At 32.3% G+C, this 17,618-nt stretch overlaps 2 protein-coding genes across 3 annotated transcripts; both read right to left on the minus strand.

Moving 5' to 3' along the window:
* Nucleotides 1-468: 468 nt before the first annotated feature.
* On the minus strand, nt 469-2,772 carry LOC107427608 (F-box/LRR-repeat protein 4). The gene is made up of 2 exons (XM_016037991.4): nt 2,307-2,772; nt 469-1,662 (listed from the first exon to the last, which is right to left on the minus strand). Exons 1-2 carry the CDS (start codon nt 2,656-2,658, stop codon nt 770-772), a joined length of 1,245 nt encoding a protein of 414 aa, XP_015893477.3. The 5' UTR covers nt 2,659-2,772; the 3' UTR covers nt 469-769.
* Nucleotides 2,773-5,470: 2,698 nt separating this feature from the next.
* LOC107427626 (FAD synthetase 1, chloroplastic) lies at nt 5,471-14,242 on the minus strand. 2 transcript variants are annotated; one of them, XM_016038012.4, is made up of 7 exons: nt 14,081-14,242; nt 13,914-13,991; nt 13,502-13,540; nt 13,016-13,045; nt 7,723-7,858; nt 6,280-6,455; nt 5,471-6,163 (listed from the first exon to the last, which is right to left on the minus strand). In XM_016038012.4, the coding sequence occupies exons 1-7, from the start codon at nt 14,130-14,132 to the stop codon at nt 5,652-5,654; spliced, it is 1,023 nt and encodes a 340-aa protein (XP_015893498.1). In that variant the 5' UTR covers nt 14,133-14,242; the 3' UTR covers nt 5,471-5,651. The 2 variants fall into 2 exon arrangements, with proteins under 2 accessions (XP_015893498.1, XP_015893497.1); XM_016038011.4 differs by having other exon boundaries at nt 13,016-13,057.
* Between the last annotated feature and the right edge of the window lie 3,376 nt (nt 14,243-17,618).

Below are 17,618 nucleotides of genomic sequence, written 5' to 3' on the forward strand. Positions count from 1 at the left end.
ATTTGCTTCTTGGCTTTTCGTTCAGTTTCTAGGAGACTAAGAGGCAGATGCAATAGAACTATCTTAATTTATTATTATTATTATTAATTCTTAATCAGAACTGGGACAACGCATCTGAAATGAACAAAGTTATGTAATAATAACAGGTTAGTAGATTTAAGGGAGTATGTTAGGGGTCAAATAATTGTACATCTTTGATTCGTTTATTACTCTTAAAAAAATTGTTAATGCTGACTGTAGGGCTAGCATTATCATCCTGTCAATCATACATCCAATTCCAATACTACCACATGAGAACTGCTACCCCTTAGTTTCATTCATAATGCCAAAACCTTTCCGATATCTGAAACCATGAAGCTTAAAACTCATTAAATTATACATAATCCAACTCTCATAATATTTTTGCAACCTAAACTCCAGATAGATAACAAATAGTGGTTCAGTCAAAATCAATACGCATGGAGGATGTGAGAAACTTGGCATGGACACAATTACAAAACTAACTATTGTTCTGTGATCCAAATCCATAGAAGACAAGAAGTTAGAACACCACAGCACCCAGAACTCAAGGATACTTGGGAATCAAAAGCCATTTACATAAAAATTTACAGATACATTCTGAGAAATAAATACAAGCCCAACATCCCTTGAACTCAAAGACATAAATGCACAGAACTGACAACAATGATTAAACCTAACAAGCTGATACTCCCCAAGCTTTCAAAGGCACTGTTCCCTTTCAAAAGGTTAATGAAGAGGGTAACAGGTCTTAGAGTAACACATCAGGCTCAGATAAACTTCCATTAAAGTTCACTTTACAACAATCAGGAAACTGCAATCCCACCTCACTGCAACCTGCCTTTGTAATTTGTGGGCACGACCTTACATCCAGGTATTCTAGAGAGACACATTTGTCTAAAAGCATGCGTAGACCAGCTACAGTAATCTTAGGGCAGTTGCTAACCTTCAAAACCTTCAAAGTCAACTCAGATTGTCTACTGCTTAAACTCTCAAAGGCAACATCTGTCACCTCCTCACAGCACCCAATGTCAAGAGCCGCCAGATTTACGCATTCAATGAAGATGCAACTCAATGAAGAATCTGAAATGTTTAAACACCAATCCATGCGCAAGTTCTTCAGACTAGTTTTACAAGCACTGGCCAGTGATTTTATTGATTCATCAGATATGTCACGGCAGCCTCCAACAATAAGAGTTTCAAGATTATTGCAAAATCTGGCTAGGTTTAAAATTGAGACATCCCCAATTTTGTAGCAATCTAACAACTTCAGCGTCTTCAAAGAAGATGAACAGGCAATCAAAACATTTGAAACCCCAATGTCTCCAATATTACTGCATTTGTTAATGTCTAAAAACCTGATACCTTGACAACCAGTTACAAGACCGGTGAGTCCTGCGTCAGTTATGTTGGTGCATCCTTGGAGACCCAACTGTTCTAATTTGTGACAATTCTTTGAAAGAGCTCCTAATAATTCATCTGTTACAAATCTGCATCCAGCAAGATGCAGACTCTGTAGATCAGAACAACTCTTAGCAACACCCGACAATCCTTTGTCTGTCAGTTTTCTGCAATATGATACATCCAAAGATTGGAGTGAAGAAAGACCATTTCCAATTGCCACCATGCCTTTATCAGTAATTCCTGCAAAACAAATAACAACAATTTAAAACAAGGCACTGCAAAACAAATAACAACAATTTAAAAAAAGGCACTTGCCAGGCCAAAGTGTCAAATTTTAAAAGAGAAACTCTGTAAGTTAAGTTACATAAAGAACAGGGAAGAAATTCTTCACAGATAAACGTAGATATATCAGAGAAGAAAAAATTATTTCAACGGAATGAACATTCAAGAAAACTTCACTTCTGAAATAAATGCAGCAAACACTCTAACATGAGCTTATTAATATTCATAGTACTATACAAAACGGAATATCCGCTCCAATAGCATAAACAGACTTCAAAATGTAACTTGATAACCAAAACAATACCATTGTAAAGCTTTGAAGTTCACCTCAAAGAAACTAACTTCTCATCAGAATCTATACTTACTTACACTCCTAATCTAATCATAACGACAGCTCCACGATAGATTCATAGTTTGAAAAAAATATTCAATAAAGTTCTTTATTTTTTATTTTTTTACAAGAAAATGTGAATGATTCATCCCTGGAAAATTCATAACAGACCAAACTATTCGCATAAAATAAAAACCCATCCAAGTATCTCAGCATAAAAAGCAACGCAGATTCATCAAATTCCACATATAGGAAAAAAAAAAAAAATTACCTTTACAATTCTGCAAATTGAGGACCTTCAAGGACCTAAACCCATCGGCAATAACAGAGAGATCAGAATCCGTGACGCCGGGATAGAAAGAACGCGAAACCGACTGGGAGAGATCCAATTCCTGAATGCGCGAGAACCTAGCGGCCATTCTGCGAAGCATGTGAGGCCCCGCCCGTGCGAAGAGCTTTTTCCTCTCGGTGCTCTGCAAATGTAGCCACCTCTTGCACACCAAACCAAAAACCTCTTTGTCCGTCTCGCTATCCAGCTTCGCCAGCACCAATCGGAGTTCGTCATTCCTCAATGCGTCGTTTATGCAAACCATTGCAGCTGATCCCTCAACCGTGGAAGCCATTGATGGGTAGAGGACAAGCAATTGCCACTTAACCCTAACCCTAAAAATTGAATTTCCTAATTCCGAAAGGGAATTTTTGATGAAATTAGGATTAGGGTTAAGAGAAACTCTTCAATTGGTCCGGTGGGAGGGATATATTTACATATTGTTTGTACTGAAATTACACAAATACCCTGATGTCGCTTGCTTTGGGCCATGCAGTTGGTAGAGAAACAGGGAGCATATTATTTTTTTTATTTTTTTCATTTTTTGGTTGGTAATTAATTATGTTTATTAATGGTGGTTAGATTTTATTCCTTAGTAGAAAATTATTGTTTTTACTTTTTATAATAATAAGATAAATAGAATAATAATGATACAACTTGTCATCTCATAAATATTATTAACTTGTAATTACAAAAAATATTTATTAATTAGTATATCAAATATGTTGAAAATTTCATCCAATAAAAAATGAGTTGAAAATAATAGTGGTATTATTGACATAAAAATGATTGGAATTATTCCTATTGTTGTATAACTTGAAAATACACTTTAGAAAACAACATGGACGAGTTACCACTTTTAAAACCATAAAAAAAATAATAATAATAAAAGTAAAAAAGAACTATTTGTGAGAAAAATAAATGTTTAAATAAAATATTATTTTTAACTGAGGACGAATTTTAAGTGTCTAATATAAGTAAGCTTATAAGATCAGTCCAGTAGGATTTTTTTTTTTTTTTAATTCCTTTCTCAAATCTTTTTTTATATTAGATTTCTTTTATTAAAAAAAAAGTGAATAATAATTTAAAATTTGTTTTTGTTGCATAAGCTTAGTTATCAATAAAATTCATTTTATGGAATTCTAAAACTCTTCCATTCTATCTCAAAAATCTTTACTCATGTTTGAACCATTATTGAATTAGATGTTCTTTGAGAATGAATATGCTCTGTCACAGAGTCTGTGAATCCTGAACATCAAAAAATTCAATATGCTCTTATTAATTCATATGGATTATATCTGTAATTTGTACAGAATTAAAACATGAGGATTGCCCCATGAGTAGGGCTCATGTTAAGTAAGGTTTAAGATTTGTATTTATATTGATATAAGTTCAATCTGAATTTTTTTAATGTTTTTTTTCAATTTCAGCCATATAGTTTTAGTCAAATGGATAATATCGAATTATCTCATCCACAAAAAAAAAAAAATAATAGATAATTAATTCTAAAATAATTATATGTTGACATCCAATTTTTTTTTTTTTTTTTATCATATATGTTGACATAAATTTTAAGTATAAAGAAAGCCATAATCAAGCATGGAAAAAAAAAATGTTTCAAAAAAAAAAAAAAGGCGGCAACATTTAGATGGATAATAAAATTAAAACAAAACAAACAACTCAAATCAAACCAAAAGCTAAGAAAAAAAATAAGAAATATACTCGGTTTTGAACCAAAAATAAGAAGAAAAATATATCGATGCAATCTAAGTTATGAACCAAAATTATAAACATATTGGCTTGATCATTTTGTTTTCTCTTCCACTTTTATTTCTTTTCACTAAAGTTAGTTAATAATATCACTATCGATAGCTCTTAAATATACTCATAAAATTATGCAAGTTAATATACATACATGCCTATATATATATATATATATCATATGAATCCCAAACCTAAAATTTATTATTTTAATGACAACTTTTACAAAATATATCATATGAATTATACTAATTTATGATTAAAAAAAAAGATTATCATACTAATTTTGTGCCGCAGCAACAACAACAACATCCTCATCAACAACAACAAGAAGAATAATAATAATGACAATAATAAAGAATATTATACTAATTTTATTAAACGGATTCAATCCACTTAAGATTGATTGACACAACAATGAAAGTTTTCACAAGAATGACATTTTTTTTTTCTTTTTTTGGATGGGTACACAAGAAGAATGAAAGTTAAAACAGCTGAATTAAGTAATCACTTACACTGCTTCTATAAGAATAAAGGATTGGATTAACTATACTTTTTGGGTCCTCAATTTCGCTCCAAATTTTAATTTAGACCTTCTAATTACAACTTTTTTTCAATTGAGTGCCTCAATTTGATTTTAGCTTCAATTTAGGTCCACATTTTTCAATCATGTTTAGTCATATACTTGATCTTTAAATAAATTTAGTTTTGTGTTACCAAAAAGTAAAATAAATGTAAATAAATAAATAAATATAGTTCTATACAATGGAATTGGATATGCAGTAAGCGGCTTTGAGGCATTTTGGTGTTTTCACATGATTGGCTACATTTGCTGATGCCTTGGAGACTTTTTCTTTTTGGGTTTATTATTATTATTATTATTTTCAAATCACAGTTCTTCCTTATTCTACCTAACAAACATTTAAAGTAAACCAAAAATGACAAAAATCAAAAGTTAAAAACCAAAGCGACACTTTAACTTTTTCTAATTTGATAAAAACTTAAACACATAAAATATCTTACTCCTTGTTCAAGCCCAGTACCATCCGATTTATGTGCCTTGATCATAAGGAGTACCCACAGACGGTAAGTAGGCTTCCTATTGTTTGTTCTCACTACAAAACCATTTTTTAATGCATATTTAGATATTCTCTAGCAAGACACTAACAATGACATTATAGCAGTTCTTCTATTTACTTATCTACCATCTTCCTACAGATTATTATCGATAATCATTTTATAACTTCCTAAGTTTGTCAAAAAAATAAAAATAAATATACTGCGCTTAATGTTGTTATTTGCCATTCATTTATTATGTTTATTTAGAGAAGGTAATGCTGCCGTGCAGACATTCAAACACACTGTAAAACACTTGCCCAATAAACCATATGGAATGTTATGTACAAACTAAAAGAATACTTTATAATAAATTACTAATAATTACAATGCCTTTTTAACTTAGCGCTCCATACATATGCCCATTCTTTCTTAGACTTGGAACAAATGAGTACATGAAATTAAACAAAATCAAGAGTGCAGGTTACCAAATTCAATGCTTAACAGCTGGAAATCTCGTGTACCGGATGAACTACATGAACCTACATCGTCCATTTCTATATGGATGTATGCCGCGTCAATTACTACTCTACATGATTCTATTTTTTCATCCCCAACAAAAACAGAACAATTCTTGTACAGACCCTCTTTCGGTGCAAGATTTAACAAAGACAACTTCGAAGCAGACACTTTGTTTCTACTGAAAGTAAATGGTTCCTGAGATTTTGCCATCAATATGAGTCGATGCGGACGACCCAAAAGCTCTGATACATATTTCATATCTCCTACAGCAAGGGCACGACGAACACGAGTAGACGAGACTTGCCCCCTATCTTTCAAATCACTAGAGTTTGTATTTTGGGAATAGTGATTTCTGTCCATAACTGAATTTATTATGTAAGCCCCCATATTGTATTCTTTACATAGCCTCACAAGTTCTGATGCATCACCACTAGCTTTGTACCCAAATCGATAGTTTTCACCTACCAGAGTTCAGCCATTGCAAATATATTTTAATAAAAGATTAAAAAAAAAAAAAATCCACTTTGACTTGAGGAATTATAGGACAATATGCAATCAAAATCTTCAACCAATTTACCAGCTACAACTCCACGCACTCCTAGATCTTTGGATAATTTCTCAACAAATTCTTGAGGTGTGAGATGCCGAACACTTGAAAAATCAATGTGAAACTCAGCAGGGGCGATGTTACCACAATATGGGGCCCAAGAGGACAGCACTCGCTTCCGATCACATTTGGCAACTATAGGAGCCCTGTTCAGTTTGTATAAAATTAAATTAACAAAAAGCATTGTGGTTAAACCTTGGAGATCTACAATAATGCTAATGGGGAAAGGGAATTGCAATAGGGCAACCAAGATTCTAATTTTTGAAACAAAGGCATACAAAATGATGCGAATCACGTTTATTAACAAAATTGAGCATGATGAAATAAAATAAAAAATAGATATAAAAAACAGATAAGGAAAAGGGAAACTAAAATGATAATAAAAGACAAACAAAAAAGAAAAAAATTCTCAATGCTTGCACCTTGTTTATTTGAAAATAAAACAGACAAAAGAATAAGTTCTATAGCCCCACATCCTATACTTGAAATACACTTTTATCCAACTTTCCAAAAGGTCAACAAATTAACTAAAAGATGGAGAGAAAAAGCAAAGTTCCACCAGAAATTATCAAGGAAGCTTGAAACCAAACAACTTGGGTTTCACAAAAAGTCAAACCCAAATTGGCATCATTTTTAGGAGCTCTATTTCCTTAACTTTTTTCACCCTTTTAATTTCCTTCAAAGCTAAGCGCTCACTTTTGGGCCCAGGAAGGAGTGGAGAAGATTCCTTAGACATAGGAGTTGAGAAGAGAGATGTCTATGGATATCAGAAAGATCAATCTTTTAAATATGACTGAATAAGATAACTTATTTTCTTTTTATTTGGATATCATTGCTCCCAGAATTTTAAGTGATTAGGAAATGAACACATACAAGCACCGATATTCCACCTATAGATGACATAGTAATAGAAACAAATTCGTACCTTATGTTGAATAACAACTTATCACAAACGGCATCATGAGGATTTGAATATAAAACTAGTCATAAAATCTAGACTTTGATACCATCTTAACGTACTATTACTAATATATAACTACAGATTAAATCTAAAAGTTTAATCTGTTAGGAAGTATCTGACTAATATCAAGCAAATCAAACATAGTGTTCTTGGGAAAGTACCGAGCTTTCACTGTAAGCATGGAAGGAAATACAATTCACCAGATAATATACATTCCATGGTACTCACAAAATAGAATGAGCACTTTAACATAGTTTAACAAAATATTATGCTTTTGCAGACTGAAACCCTTCTCAACCAAACAAAACAAACAATATAAAAAACGAAAAGACAGTAAATAAAGATAAGTCAAGCACTGTCAATCACAAAATAGAAATTCAATCAGTGGTTAGCCTTAAATAGAAGAAAGAGACCAGGAGTTAACAAAGAGAGGGCATACAAAGCAATAATACCTAGGTTCCCAACCAAGTACTTCTGCCATTCCAACAAATGACAAAAGAAATGGCGATCCAATCTTTGATGCTTGGATTGCAAGTTCTCGATGACCAATGTGAAGGGCATCAAACTTTCCTAGAGCAACAATTCCTCCTAGTTATGAAGACCAAAAAATTGTAAGTTACATATATAGAAGAGAATATACACATACATAAAAGATACCTTAATAATCAATCACATACTAAAACTCCCACATACAAATATAGGTATGGGCACATACCAATATGGATGAATATAACCAAGCTTGTGATTCCAATATCTCAGAAGATGACTACATTGACAACTAGTTGTACTTAACCAGCACAGAGTAATGACAGCAAGTGCATAAGGCCAAAAAGTTATTTGAATTTTCTAACAGCCAATAAAGTTGATAAAAGGAAAGTGGGGAACATCTTTCCAGTAATACAATGAACATAATCATCATGATAAAACATGACCAATACATGGAGAAGGCTAAGGGATGACCAGATGAGAAGTCTTCTAACAGAAAGAGTGATAGAAGACAAGAAATTAAGATATTCAGTATAGATTGCAATTTATAATATATAAACTAACCATACAAGTTATAAGAATGCACAATAGATATTGTCTGAATGACAAGATTGCAAAACTTATCAAGAGGCATACAACTTAATAAAATATAATGTCACAATGTTCTCTCCATTTGGAAAAAAATAAAATAAAACTACTTATTACGAGCCAAAAAAATGAAGAAAGGGATTGAATGCAACAAGGCAACTTGTCACACTAACTGTACTAAGATACCTTGATATATCAATCACATACAAAAATTCCCAAACAAAAATATAGGCATGTCACATACCAATATGGATGAATATAACCAAACTTTTCATTCCAATATTTCAGAAAGATGAATATACTCACAACTAGTACTTAATCGGCACAGAATAATGACACCAAGTGCATAGGGCCAAAAGGCTGTTTGAATTTTCTAAAATCCAAGAAAGTCAATAAAAGGAAGCATGGAATATCTTTCCAGTTATTAAAATGCACAAAATCATCATGATAAGAATCACAAATAACATGGAGAAGACTAAAGGATGACTTGATGAAAAGTCTTCTAACAGAAAGACAGATAGGGGACAAGAAATTAAGATATTCAGCATACATTTCAATTTCTAATATACAAAGAATATCCAAATTATTCATACAAGTTATATGAATGCAGAATACATATAGTGTCATAACATTATCAAGTCACATACAACTTTATCAAGACTTTTCAAGAGGTATACAACTTTATTAAAATATAATGTCACAATATTCTATCCATTTGAGTAAAAAATAAAACTAAACTAAACTTATTACAAGCCAAAAAATGAAGAAAGGGATTAACTGCAACAAGGCAACTTGTCACACTAGCTGCAATACCATTCAGACAGTTTATAAATTTGCAAAATCAAAATCGCTTATGGTGCAAACTCAAAGAAGTAAAATTTTTAAATTTGCCTTGTAGTATTATACTTAATCAAAGTTTCACTGTGAGTACACTAGGAATTGTAAAACTTGATCAGACAGGACAGCTCAGCGAGATTTTAAAGAATCCTTATTATATTTGGAGGCTGATTTCAAGGGACAGAGGGAGAGAGAGACAGGGACCCAAAAAAAAAAAAAAAAGAGAGAGAGAGAGAAAGAGAGAAAGCCATCTTTATGTCTAGGTAAGCTCATGGAAAAATTTAATTGGAACCACATCAATTTTTCAGAGTTAAATGTTGAATTTGATAGAGCCCTATTTAATTTTGGAGGCTGATTTCAAGAAGAAAAAGATATATTTATGTAAAGGGCAAGCTTTTGAAAATACTTAGTCGGAACTAGATCAATGTTTCAGAGTTAGCTGTATAATTTGATAACAGCCCTAAATGGTTACTTTGGCAACTAAATCAAGATGATTGTGAAAGGAGACAAATTTTAGATTGCAGATTTCTATCTCCACTATCTGTGTAGTTTACTATGAGACCACTCTTTTGTGATAAATTTTAAGCAAAAAGATGAATTTACGGATTTACTTGAAACACAGAAACAAATATGGCAACACGAAAGAGTATATCAACAGCCAATGCATGTCGTCCAAAAAGCAAGACGAAGAAGAAGAAAGCAACAACTAGTGCATGACATGGTACTTCAACAAACAGACAAAAGGAATTCCAACACAGAGAACACTCACCACAACAAATTCTGGCTTTATGACTAATGTTTTAGTCATGATTCCAATTTCATAATTAAACATGTAGTATTAGTGTCCAATATTAAGGTTCATCCCTAAGCTCATAAGAAGAAACATTACTTTTCACTAAATGACTAATACATTGAGCCCTTTTCCTTTTCTTCCATCTGGAGCCATAACTTGGTGCTATTTTTTCAAATTAATGACCAAAAATTGGGGTTATTTGTGATTACATAGTTAAATGGTGAATAAAAATTAAAATTTTCTTGGTGACAAAAGGAATGCATCAGAGTGACCATTTTTACTTCTTGACAAAAACTTTAATTTAAACAAAACAATGTTGTTTAAAACCTCCCTCTTAGCTTTCAAGGGTTGATATTAATTTGTCAGGGGTGTGGCTCAAATCGATTTCTCTTTTGCAAAAATTATGTTATATAGACAGTTTCTCAATTGCTAACTCTTAATCCCTTACTCCATAACAGGCACAGCAGTGCTGCAACGTTGGGTTGTTGATGTCAAAAAGTGGTGCTCTGTTTTTTCCTTGCGGGAGGCACCTCTAAAACCACTGCACCATTGTTGGCCACCACCAATGGAGACACCTCTAGACACTCAGCCTTCCAATCTCCACCTCTATTTTGGGGAGAGTGGTCCTACCATGGCCCTCTCGTGTACCAAGCCAAGGCATTTTTTCTTCATTTCTTATTCTTTTCCTTCTTTTTTTTTTTTTTTTTTTCAATTATTATGGGAATTTTGGGCTTTAGGTTTTATTTTCAGTAGAGTAGTTGTTGACTGGGAAAGAATGAAAGCTACATGTAATTAGGGACACTTGGTAAGCGTTTTGTGCTTTTTCATTAGGTTACAGTTGTTGAATTTTGAAAATTGTCTCTTTTTGGTTTCTTAGAAAACTAGCAAAGATAAACTCACAAACAACGAATTAACTTTGTGACAAACAAAATGGTGAAAGAATCTATATTTTTATACAATTATAGATGATAAAGTTGGTGACCATCTTGTAATTCCTTTGACAGTTAATTTCAGTATTCTTGGTAATTTCAGTGTTTTTGCGATATCTTTACTTCATCTTTTTTTTTTTTTTTTTAAATTACTATGGGAATTTTGGGCTTTAGGTTTTATTTTCAGTAGAGTAGTTGTTGAATGGGAAAGAATGATAGCTACATGTAATTAGGAACACTTGGTAAACGTTTTGTGCTTTTTCATTAGGTTACAGTTGTTGAATTTTGAAAATTGTCTCTTTTTGGTTTCTTAGAAACCTAGCAAAGATAAACTCACAAACAACGAATTAACTTTGTGACAAACAAAATGGTGAAAGAATCTACATTTTTATACAATTATAGATGATAAAGTTGGTGACCATCTTGTAATTCCTTTGACAGTTAATTTCAGCATTCTTGGTAATTTCAGTGTACTTGGCTCTTGTAATCATAACAAATCTTTTAAGTTTGGGTTCAAAAGGCTGAGCAAGGATAGAAAGACCAGAAAAACTTTGTTCTATCTTGCTAATTCGGAAGACCAGAAAAACTTCGTTCTACCTTGCTAATTTGATAACTTCTTAATCACACACATTAAAACATTTTTTTTTTTTTTTAAGTACTGCATGTCATCCTTATGATATACATTATTCATAAATTTCTCTTTCTTTTTTCCCTTAATATCATAAATGCTTTCTTTTGATTTAGCCTTAGCTAGAAGTTCCAGATTATTATATCATATGACATACCATTTGCTATTTTGCAAGGATTGAATAAAAAGAGAGTATGTTCTATATTCATCAACTTTTCTTCAACTATTTTCGGTTCACCTTTCCAAGTTTACTAGGTCCAAAATGCATAATTAAGTGTCTCCTCAATTACCCCTTTAGCCGATCACATATTGCTAATTTGTTATCAAGACAGAGACTTAGGAGCAAAACAAATGGGTATCATATTTGAATGAACTCTTGCGACAAAATGTCCACATGTAAGAATGCCATACCTCTCATATGCAAATTCTGAAAACAATCCATTTTGTACCATATTAAAACTGTACCTAGGGCTGTATAGTTTTCACCGCAACTGTTGCTCTCATTTGGTAATTATGCCTTTATAAAAGAGGATATAAAAATCATTACTATGGCTTGAACATCTTGCCAATAGTTGGGACTAATGGGTAGGGGCTTAATGCATCTGATGAAACATAGCAAAGAGAAAATAATAATAATAATGATAATAGCGTAGACAACAACTCAAAAGTCAGAACATTCAACTTGAACAAAACCCAAAGGCTTTATTGGTTAGCTTTGAAATTTTTTACATTAATACCTCTGTCTGAAAGCATGATACAATTTTTTTATTGATTTTGTTCATTTTGGACAGCTTGTTCGCTTTATTCTACCATATCAATGAAGTTGGTTAGTTTGAAATGTACTCAATTATTGGGTAATGGTTTCTTTATCATTGATGTATGGATAATTGGAAAGAAAGAACTTGCTTTTGAACATTAATTTCAACATGTTGCTGTGAGAAATATATTTTGCATTTGTTTTCTTATTTATGTTGGATTTTTAGCTTGTATATATTATAATTGTTGTTTGATTGGACTAGTTTTAATAATTATTCAATTACGTTAACAGATTTGTTTGAAGGTTACTCTCTCTAATATGAACAATAGCAACATGTAACTGGTTCTTGCACTATTAGTATGAAATTTTACTCTTTCTGTGATGTATTTGTGCCGAATACAAAAGCTGGTCACTAAAGCTTTAGAGAATTAGTTACCACTTTTTCAGACACTATATGTCATTAGTGAAGGACATTTGGTGATCACCTGTTACCAACCAAATATGGTAAGTGATATGAAGTGGTAATGATATTTTAAAGTTTAGTTACCATAATCTCCACTACAGGAGCCAGATCTTGTTGTGGTGACTGGATAACAATTTTAGGCAGAAAGTAATGTTCTATATTATAGCATAACATAAGTTTTTTCAAAAAGAAATAAATAAATAAATACAGGTGAAGAAAAGATAACGGATAAAAAGAGAAAAAAGGGAAACAGTGAAAAAGAACCTGCCACTGGGGACAATCCTTCTGAGGGAACTGCACGATCATCTTCATGTTAGCTTTGCAGAGAGAAAGGAATCAGATGTTGACCATGTAAATACATAAACAAAGGCAAGTACAGTTGACTATCTCTTTATCTACATATATGATATATCATTTGCAATCTGTTCAGGTTGCTTAGTAAGTTGTTCCACTAAAAAGAAGCATCAACTTGTTTTTTCAACCTCATACTTCTAATTTGCATTTGTTTCCTATTGTTTGTCACAACGTACAACAATACATCAAGAGCATTTCTAGTCTAAACTAATTGGAACCCCTAAAAAATATTAAAAATTAAAATAAAAGAAAATTAATAATAAGAAACATTTTCCATTACTAAATGAATCGCAAATAACAGTTGAAAACAGATTGCAATCGTCAAGAATTTTCTCTATGGCCCAACCCAAACAAAATTACATTGAAAATAAAGCAAACAAATAGGATGACTCTTACCATTCAAGACTTTTGGCGATTGATTCAAGCCACCAAACCCTGAAAATTTAACCACGACAACAAACGTAAGAAGCAAGCACAAGTATTTTACTAAGCAAAAAAGAGCTAGCATTTCCTTTCCGCTTTCCACATATCTCCTTCTCAGCTACCAAACAGTAACAGGAAAATAATTTTTGATAAACAAAAATAACAACAGTTATTGTAATAATAGTATGTATTAATAGCATTCTCAGAGAGTCAAGAAAGAAGGAGAATTAGGAGGCGCATAAAAGCAAGAGAAATTTTAAAAATAAATAAATAAATAAACGAAAATGGATGTAAAAAGTGAAAACAATAATTAGCATGTGAAAGCGTTTTCAGAAAACAAAAATAAATAAGATAAACAAAAAGCGAACAGAAAGAGAAACCAAACCTGATCGGGTTATCTGAAAATGTGAGCACCGAGCAGCAAGCCGGCGTAGGTTCTCATTGGGAGCAACAAGACAACCTCCTGTGCGAATAGCAAGCCGGCGCGGTGAGAGAGAGAGAGAGAGAGATAGAGCGGAGACAGAAGGAGAACAAGGAAGAGTAAAACATTACCGTTTGGGAGAGCGTAAGACCTGGAGAGCAGAGCCGGCGCCGGCGAGACCATGAAGCCGGCGGCGAATGGAGGAGAGTGCGGGGAAAGTGAGGAGGTGGTGGTGGTGGTTGAAAGGCAAAAATCAGGCTAGGGCATTTCAAGGTAATAGTCTTATCAACTGTGGGAGGGTTTATAATAATAAGCTATACAAACCAATCAAAATATATCAGAATACATATTAAAAAAAAAAAAAGGGAAAAACCAACAATAGCAAGGGGCATTTTTCCGGGCCCAACATTTGATGGACTTTATAATATCTTGGGCTGGGTTAATGCTGGATGAATTTATAATAATTGTGAAACTGAGAAGTTCGCCATTGTCTATGGAACTAGGTACATTTTTTTTCATTTTTTTGGCTGGAAAAGATGAGATTCATAGAAACCAAAATAGCAGGCAATACAAAATGGCCTAGATTCGGGGTACACAACTCCCGAATCAATTAAAAGCAAAAGATAATAGAAGTCAATTTGGATCTATAGGCTCATATAACTTTGGCTTGCTGCCCATTGACAAATTGAGTGGACTAAATTATTCATACATCTAGGAATCCAGAAAAAAGTACATTCACCAAAATTAGAAAGAAATTTCAAGATATCTTTACCCACAGGCTAGGCAGACCAGTGCAAATTGCTGGTATCATTCTTCAGTAACATGGTGATAGCTGATAGAGCATCTGATTCCACCTGCACATTCCTCCACGTGAAATGCTTGGCCAACTGCAAAGCTTTTAGAATAGCTTCTAATTCAGCAGCTTCTAGAACAGTTGCTTTTTATTTGTAAGCGTGGATATGAAGCACCTTGTCTTTATCATCTCTCGCAATCACTGCTGGATAACTCCTATTACTACGCACCGCTGCATTGGAGTTCAGCTTGATAAAGCCTATCGGTGGGGGTTTCCATTTGCAATTCTCTTCGACACTGGGAGCCAGATTTTGGAGACTGTCATCACCATCACGCCTTATAACTTCTTTCAACTCTCTGAATCTTCCCAAAACAACTTCCGGAGATAACTCTATCCTCATGTCTTTTGCTTTATGCATTACATTGTTTCTTAGCCACCAAAGATACTCCAGGGTGATCACATTGTATATAAAAAAGTCTTCCTTATCTATAGATAAAACTGGAAGGGTACCAGATGGATTGATTAAACACTTAAGCATAGACATTATATCAATGATGCCCATTTCCTTCCATCTAATTCTCCACGAGGTGGCGAACCACAATCTTCTCGCCACCTCGCAATGAAGGAAAACATGGACTTCATTTTCAACGCAATTACAACAATGAACACACTCCACATTGTCTAAGATCACCCTTCTACCAACAAAGTGTGAAAGCAAAGGGAGCCCTGCATTTGCCAATTTCCAAAGAAAAAACTTGGTTCTCTTATGAAGTCTGCTTTTCCACAGATAATTAATGCTAGGTACTTAATGCTAGATACTTCCCCCTTATGATTTTTTTTTTTTTTTATCTCCCTATATTCTTTTTACTATTCTAACTATGCTTTTCTAACAACCCACCCACCATATCCAATCTCCATTTCTCTCTCTCCTGCAACCAAAATATATGTTATTCAAAAAAAAAAAACAAAAGGCAAAAATCATTTTGTTCAAACCAAAAAATGTCGAACAAGTTGCTCATAGCTTTAGCCATTTCAAATAGTACTCACTTAAAAGCTCAAAGACAAAGAGGGAAACTAAGGCACAATGTTCAAAGCTCCATCTTCCATCGTTGAGCATTGGTGCCTAAGTATTTGGCATTCTGTCTTCCATCAATGCCTTTAGAATTCCATTTTTGACTCCAGTCTTCAAGACTCCATCAATGCTTTCCTTCGCCTCTGATAGCATCTAAGGCAATTAGAAGAGTTTTCCTCTTTTTCATTATTGATTCAATGCTTTGATAGTATCTCTACAGATTCACCGCTCTGGTCATTGCTTCACTTGCTTCAACTCACCACTCCGATCAGTTGGTTGCACTACCGACTTTGTCTTTTAAGTTTTTCATTTTTCTATTTCTTCAATTCAATTCAATGCCTATGAACAAGGATTGGATTATTCCTGCCATTTCATCAAATTAGCTTGTCAATTTTTGGATAAATTAATTTCATTGAATTTTTTAGATCTTTCTTTCTAATTTCAGTTTTCATTGATAGGAAAGAAGAGGAAAGGGTACGGAAATTGTGTACCAATACTTTAGAAATTATAAATTGTCGAATTTTTTTGGTGATAAATAATTAAATGATAAATTGTGTAACAATATATTAGAAATTACACATGCTTTCGTTGTATAATAATACTAATTACTAAATTCAACTGCAATTTTTCGAATTCAAGGGTAATGAATAAGTTAATTGATTCGATCTGGATAGTTATTATTAAAATATATACTATTTTTGAGAAATTTTGGTGTTTGATATCAATGGAATGTTTGTGCTTGGGTTTGATCGTTATCTTTGGTTGATCTTTTTGTTGTTTGATGAATAATAAGTTATCTTTTCTATTAAAAAGAATGCAATTTTCATTCTTACATTATTACTTAATTTTTTAGAAATTTGTAGTGCTCAATGTCAATGAAATAGTATTATAATTATTTATGTTGTTTATGTAATCATAGAACTGTACTAACACATTGAATCACAACATAACGACTGAATTGAAAAAAATAAAAGGAAATTTGAAAAAAAAAATTAACACTTTGTTTAAAAAAAAAAAATAATGTGAGTCAAAATCACCTATGTCCTATCTATTGGGAATCACAATAGCATCCATCATTATTTTTTTAGAAAGTAACATATTTTCTTACAAATTTAACGATGACAGTTGTTTGTATCATTGATACATTTTTTGATAATTTCTTTACTAATTTGTGCATGTGATTTTTTTTTTTTGTTTATTTGTTTATAATAATGTATGTGGTATTACAATTATTTATATTGTGTAGCCATAATATAAGTTGTATTGAAAAAAAAATGAAATTAAAAAAATACAAATTGACCTATTAACAAAAAATAAAATAAAATTGCACAACTCAAATCACCAATTGTGCAACTAAATTACTAATGTCCTAATTTTTTCAAAAAATAACATACTTTTTGAAAAATTAACCATGACACCTCTCAGAATTACAGATATGTCTTTCGGTAATTTTTTTACTAATTCGTGCATGTGATAATTTTATTTTATTTTTGTTTATAATACTTCATATGATATTATAATTATTTATGTTGTGTAGCCGTAATATAAGTTGTAATGAAGAAAAAAAATTGACCCATTACAAAAAATAAAATGAAATAAATTAGCAAACAAAAATTACGACATGCACAAATTAACAAATAAATTAGCAAAAGATATATCGCTAATATTAATAGCTGTCGTTGGTAATTTTTTTTAAAAAGTATATTATTTTTTGAAAAAAATTATCAATGCTATTGTGCTTTCTGATAAAGCATTGGTAATTTTGATTACACAATTAATTTTTCCAAAAAAATGGGTAAATTTG

Source organism: Ziziphus jujuba, chromosome 9 (genome assembly GCF_031755915.1).
Source record: "Ziziphus jujuba cultivar Dongzao chromosome 9, ASM3175591v1".
NCBI lineage: Eukaryota > Viridiplantae > Streptophyta > Magnoliopsida > Rosales > Rhamnaceae > Ziziphus > Ziziphus jujuba.

Excerpts from the sequence above, each read along its gene's own strand:
- LOC107427608 (XM_016037991.4), bottom strand. The coding sequence starts at position 2,658 with ATGGCTTCCACGGTTGAGGGATCAGCTGCAATGGTTTGCATAAACGAC. Across the intron at positions 1,663-2,306 it reads CAATTTGCAGAATTGTAAAG|GAATTACTGATAAAGGCATG; the intron begins GTAATTTTTTTT and ends TTTGTTTTGCAG.
- LOC107427626 (XM_016038011.4), bottom strand. The coding sequence starts at position 14,132 with ATGGTCTCGCCGGCGCCGGCTCTGCTCTCCAGGTCTTACGCTCTCCCA. Across the intron at positions 13,992-14,080 it reads GTCTTACGCTCTCCCAAACG|GAGGTTGTCTTGTTGCTCCC; the intron begins GTAATGTTTTAC and ends CTATTCGCACAG. Across the intron at positions 7,859-13,015 it reads AGGATTGTCCCCAGTGGCAG|GAGGAATTGTTGCTCTAGGA; the intron begins GTTCTTTTTCAC and ends CTTCATAACTAG.